At 43.8% G+C, this 6,036-nt stretch overlaps 1 protein-coding gene across 1 annotated transcript; it reads left to right on the top strand.

Moving 5' to 3' along the window:
- Window positions 1–1,756: 1,756 nt before the first annotated feature.
- Window positions 1,757–5,162, top strand: LOC311375004 (putative tubulin polyglutamylase TTLL9; the record flags this gene model as incomplete). The annotated part of the gene is made up of 11 exons (XM_084490714.1): window positions 1,757–1,771; window positions 2,087–2,145; window positions 2,247–2,339; window positions 2,490–2,601; window positions 2,922–3,107; window positions 3,734–3,802; window positions 3,889–3,979; window positions 4,255–4,295; window positions 4,409–4,496; window positions 4,774–4,832; window positions 4,962–5,162. 11 exons carry the CDS (start codon window positions 1,757–1,759, stop codon window positions 5,160–5,162), a joined length of 1,014 nt encoding a protein of 337 aa, XP_084346840.1.
- Between the last annotated feature and the right edge of the window lie 874 nt (window positions 5,163–6,036).

Raw genomic sequence — 6,036 nt, 5'->3', positions numbered from 1 at the left:
CATTGTGTAGAAGATACTTCAAATCAATTCAGTGGAAATCATTGAAGCTGGGGATGATTAGAGAAGGAGATGGATTTCCCTGACCTCACGTCGTACTGCACCTGTCGAGGCTAATGACGTGGATGGAGGCTCACTGCCAGCTCATCTTAAGGCTCTGGAGATTGCCTTGTTAAAAAAGCACCCAAAGAAAAAGGCAGTGAATTCCAATTTATTGGATATAATGGCCTATTTCCAATCCCGCTGCATCGTAAATTCTACACCTATTCTGCACTGTGAGGAATTCAGGATATATTTTCAGACAATGTATTCTTTGTTACAGTATGGCATTCGAATGCATTCCCTGTTTATTAGTTATTGGATGCCTGACCAAGAATAAAGGTGCAATTCTTAAGTGTTTTCCAACAGGATACGTGAGTGCTCAGACAAATCGGAGCCACACATTACCTCTCGCTGGTTTCCAGATCCTTCTTTTCTTCGAGCGACCGGGGATGTGTATACAACCCCCATATACAACTATAGCAATTACGTTTCTACATAAGCTAGGCCTAAAGCCAAACCAAACCAACCTAAACCATTTCAACTCGCCTCTGTTTAAATTATTTAATCAGAAGACTAAAAGGCTATGTTTTCCTACTCCTGGGTGGCTCGGAGTAATGCACACTAGGTAGGTGGTAGTGTGATTGTTTAATTAGCTTTGCTTCGGAATCTGATAACGGTATTAGCCTACCTGTTTAGCACCTACCCAAATAATAGTGTGCTAATGTTATGAGTTTGTAGATGGAGGAAGATAAGACTTGGGTTTTCTTGAAAATACATTCCAAATGATTTGATATGATCTAAATGTGCTTGATTGAAAAACATGACCTGTTGATGGGGATTTCATAAAAAGGCAATGCAATAATATATAGATGATGCCAACCATCTATATTATAATTATAATATAATATAATATATAATTATAGATTTCATGTAAGTTAGTTTAAAACCTCACCACATTTGGCTACATATAGTAATAAATGTATAATAATATAATAATAATTGTTGATTCAATTTCTTACTGTCTCCTAAAACATGCTTATTGACTAGAAACCAGAATTCAGCCTTGCCTATTCTGTAAATGAATAGATTCTCGGTTAGTTTTAACCCTGCCTCATGGCTCAGACTAGGCTCTGTCGTTCATATGCAGCGGTCGGGCTCTGCAGACTGCAGGCTCAGAGAACCCAAAGGGCATTTCCTCCTCATGGCGAGTTTTTGTTGCCATCCTGTGGATGCCAATACGTACAGCCCAGTCGTGAATTACATTTTTTGCTTCATACAGCATAAATTGCAGATTTTTATTTATTTATAGGAATTGTGGATGTATACATTTTATATGATTCTTTTTCTGAATTTAATTATTCCAAAAAACATTTTGAAATATCGAAGAGGCATTTGCTGTTACTGTTCGGGCATGCCGAAGTAACTAAAGAACGAACTTATCACTTTGTAAACATTATAGAATATTTTATTAAGTATTATAATATATAAGTAAATAAATATATCTCACATCAATACGGGTGTTTGAAACACCCACCCAGCACATATTGGGCCAGTTTCCCCTGCACATTCTTGCCCAATCTGGCAACGTTCCAGAGCCCACGCGTTGCGTCGTTACCATGACAACGGATGTTGACGCGCAGGAGTGCCGCTGGCCGTGGCGCTAACAGCGTGCTAACTCGACCACCTGGTCAGCAGCGGAGTCATTCGAGGCGTAAGAATGACAAAGATGAAGGTGAATAACTACATTTACTTATCTTAAAAAAAAAAAACGATTAGTCCTGGCATGCTTCAGTCAAGTTATGTAACTAATGAGCTAGATAAGTTATTTTTAGTTATATAACTAATGAGCTCGATTAGTTATTTTAGTGATAGCCTATAACTAATGAGCTCGATTAGTTATTTTGGTGATATAACTAATGAGCTAGATAAGTTATTTTAGTTAGTTAGTCTTAGTCTTTAGTTAGTTAGTCTTTAGTTAGGTAGTCATGGTTGCTCTGTGAGCTGATATTTTTCGGTACAGCCAACTACAATACCTCATTTGTTCCAGACGTCCGGATTCAAAGGTGTATACGGTTACCAATCAAAAGGCGAGAGAGACCGAGAACGGTAAGTACTTCGGTAACTCGGTGTGCGATTACAATTAAAAAGAAAAACACCACAATGTTGACTCCGACGGAGCAGATGAGAGACGTGTGGTGTCTCTCCAGGGAGGAGCGGCCGTGTGTGAGTTATAAGTGCGGCCTTCTCAACACGATCCAGGACGTCCTGCGGCAACGGCCAGGGTGGACTGAAGTCAAGGAGTAAGTGTTGGTGTGTAAACAAAAAAAAATACGAACTAAATAAAAAATAGTTGCCATCCCTTTTGTATACATCATGCAGTCATCTGAAACAATGTAGGCTTGGTGTGTCACCATTCACTTTTTGAACATAGTGTCGTGTTAAATCCACAGGGATGGAGAGTGGGACTTCAACTGGTGTGACGTGGCCTGGCTGAGAGAGAACTTTGATAATTCTTTTATGGAGGAGCATGTGAAGATTTGTCACTTCCGCAACCATTACGAGGTGGGCCAGGGTCATTCATGCAACCATCATATCAACATTCATTGAAGCCTTTCATACAAAGTGCCTTAGAGTGGATGATCATAGATGCACGCGCACAAAGGGGTCGGCATTCTAAGCCCAATGGTGCCTGCAGGTAGACTGTGGACATTGGGTTTCGAACCCAGAACCCCTCTACTGGGAGTCCAATACAGGCTAGTCTGTCCTGGCCGTATGTAATCAAAACCCTGGAGATGCCAATGCATGAATCATGAGAAACAACGGCACCAATAAAAAACGATGTACTGCTGATCCCTTTCCATTAAATCAGGCTGATGTTTCAGCTGACGCGCAAGAACTTCATGGTGAAGAACCTGAAAAGGTACCGCAAACACTTGGAGCGGGAGGCGGGCCGGAGCGAGGCGGCCAAGTGTGACTTCTTCCCCCAGACCTTTGAGCTGCCTGGCGAGTACCACCTGTTTGTGGAAGAGTTCAAACGCAGCGCCGGCGGCACCTGGATCATGAAGCCGGTGAGCTGCAGTATACCAGTAGGCCCTTAGACCCTCGGCACCATTCACATACACATATACACACAAGCACACACACACACACACACACACACACACACACACACACACACACACACACACACACACACAATATATATTGATACTTAGATAACTATATATATATATATATATATATATATATATATATATACTGTATAAGCTATGGCTAAACCTGGAATCTGTAATTCCTTTGTTGCCATGGCTATGCAGTGTTAATACAATACAGAACAATGCTCCTTGTCATTGTCAAATGCACAATCCACAGCTCTGATCTGCACATTGTGAGGATCCTCCTCAGAACAATCTTGTGATTTACCTTAAATCCTGCTGAAGCCCCATTCGGCTACATGATACATGGAACAGGTGGTTAAGTATGTAAATATTAACCTACATGATAGGATCACTCAGGGGAAAATGGTGATGTCTGCGGGGCATAATGGTGAGGGGGAGGTGGGTTCAGTGGGTGAACAGAAGCTAGAAGCCGTGATTATTGTTGATAGTGTTGAAACATATGGTCACTGGTTGTGTTGTGCTTCATAAGGAGGTGCTGGTTCTGCTGTTGATATCGCCCTATGTTTATCTTAAAGGTAGCAAGATCTCAAGGAAAGGGTATCTTTCTGTTCCGGAAACTTAAAGACATCATGGACTGGAAGAAGGTAAGGCTCCGTTTGCCACCAGAAACCAGTTCCAAAAGGAACCATCTTGAATTGAGCATACCTGTGAACACAGTGTTTGTCTGTAGGATGGCACGCGCTCGGAGGAACAGAGGAACGACGTGCATGTGGAGAGCTACGTGGCTCAGCGCTACGTAGAGAACCCCTACCTCATCAGCGGTGATCATATCAACAAATATAAATAAACACAAAAAAAACACAAATACACATTCTCAACTTGTCACAAACACGCGCTTTAAAACACACACGGAGAGCAGGTTACAAAACTATTGCATACATATTTAATAAAAAATTGAGGAATCAATCCGGCTCAAATCTACAGCTGTAGTTGTGTGAGCGTACACGTCGCCTCAATATCCTCTCCCATGTATCACGTCTGTCCCTGCATCCTGAACGTCTCCCGTTTCGCTGAAGGCATTTCTTCTCTCCCGCAGGCAGGAAGTTTGATCTGAGGGTCTATGTGATGGTGACATCAGTGAGTGATGAGCTTTGGAATTCACAGTGACTCATGCACGTCCGACTTTACCAACACCACCCCCCCCCCCCCCCACACCCCCACCAGCCTAACTGTGTGTGTGTCTGTTTCAGTACATTCCATTGAAAGCCTGGCTGTATCGGGACGGCTTCGCACGGTTCTCCAACACGCGGTTCTCTCTGAGCAGCATCGACGATCAGTGTATCCTCTGCTCGTGCTCACCCTCGTATTCTGGGATGAGGAGTGCTTTGTGTGCACGGAGCCGCCGCCGCCGCCGCCGCCACCGCCACCGCAGAGTGTGACAGGACAACACACACCTCTGTTCACCTTATTGTTATCTTTTTTGTTTCTGACTGACTGCTTTCGTTCAGCCTTCGTTTCCAATATAATCCCGCTTATCTGGCTCCACACGGATAAGAGGCGATAATGCCGTCATGTGTGTGTGTGTGTGTGAACTCTCCTTAATGCGTCACCTCAGATGTGCATCTCACGAACGTAGCTGTTCAAAAGACGGCGCCCGACTACGACCCGGAAAAGGTCAGAAATCCACGACCCCTGCGATGCGTGATAGGCCATCGTTCGTGCGTGCTTATGTTCTTTGGTTCCCTTTCTGCTGGAGCTTCATTGAGATGTCCCACTGTCTTGCTGTGGTGGTGGTGGTGGTAGGGCTGTAAGTGGCAGATCCAGCAGCTTCGCAGCTACCTGACGGCCAGGCACGGCAGAGAGACGGTGGAGACCCTGTTCAAGGAGATGGACAACGTCTTCATCCGCAGCCTGCAGAGCGTGCAGAAGGTCATCATCAACGACAAGCACTGCTTTGAACTCTACGGCTACGACATCCTCCTGGATGACAGCCTCAAGCCGTAAGAGAGCTTTCTCTATCTTTACCTTTTTACCTTGCTCTCTACATATCTCCCTCTCTCTCTCTCTCGCTCTCTCTCTCTCACACACGCACACGCACGCATGCACGCACGCGTGAGCGCACATGCACACACACAAACACGCGTGTATGTATAACATGCATTGAAAATCGATTTCATAAATTGGCACACTGTGTTGCAGCATCCCATAGGTGTGCATCTCTCTGTGAAGTCGTATATATATAGTCATATATCATATCATATAGTCATATATCAAGACTTATAAAACGGGTGGCTTAAATCAAGTGATCTGATTGATTCCCAACTGTTGTATATTGAGCGTATACACACAGCTATGACGCCCGTTCAGTATCACTCTGTGCCTAACTTGAACTGTTGTTTATTTATATATAAAAGCAATAGCATAGTTCACTGAAGCCTAAAAATATGTTGATTGCTGGAGAGGGTGGAAATGTTGTAAAGCAATAGGCACACGGTGAGTGAACTCGATAGTAGGCTAAATTGCCGGCGTACCAAGCTACCGTCTCTAGCCTAGCCTTCTCTCTGAAGGACGCTACAGTGTGTTGCATAGCAACCACTGTACACTTTGCAGGCAGCCAGGAGGGACTACTTTTTTGTATTCGTTAAAGAAAAATGCTTTTCAGACTTTCTCGCTTTTTCAAAATTGAGGGTGTCTATGACTTTCATTTCGCCATACTTACGTAAAAAACGTCCCTCTGCTGTGCGTCGGGACGGACAACGCCCCTTAACTGTGGTATAATCAGCACATACCACAGCCTGTCGTGATCTATTGCTTAAGTATATAACCGAATTACGACTGCATCGTTACATGGACTTGGCTGTTTTCGGCTGCACACAAA

This window comes from Micromesistius poutassou (assembly GCF_964030765.1).
Source record: "Micromesistius poutassou genome assembly, contig: SCAFFOLD_6224, whole genome shotgun sequence".
Classification (NCBI taxonomy): domain Eukaryota; kingdom Metazoa; phylum Chordata; class Actinopteri; order Gadiformes; family Gadidae; genus Micromesistius; species Micromesistius poutassou.
Note: the sequence above shows the minus strand (reverse complement) of the source record. Positions and strands in the feature narration are given on the sequence as shown.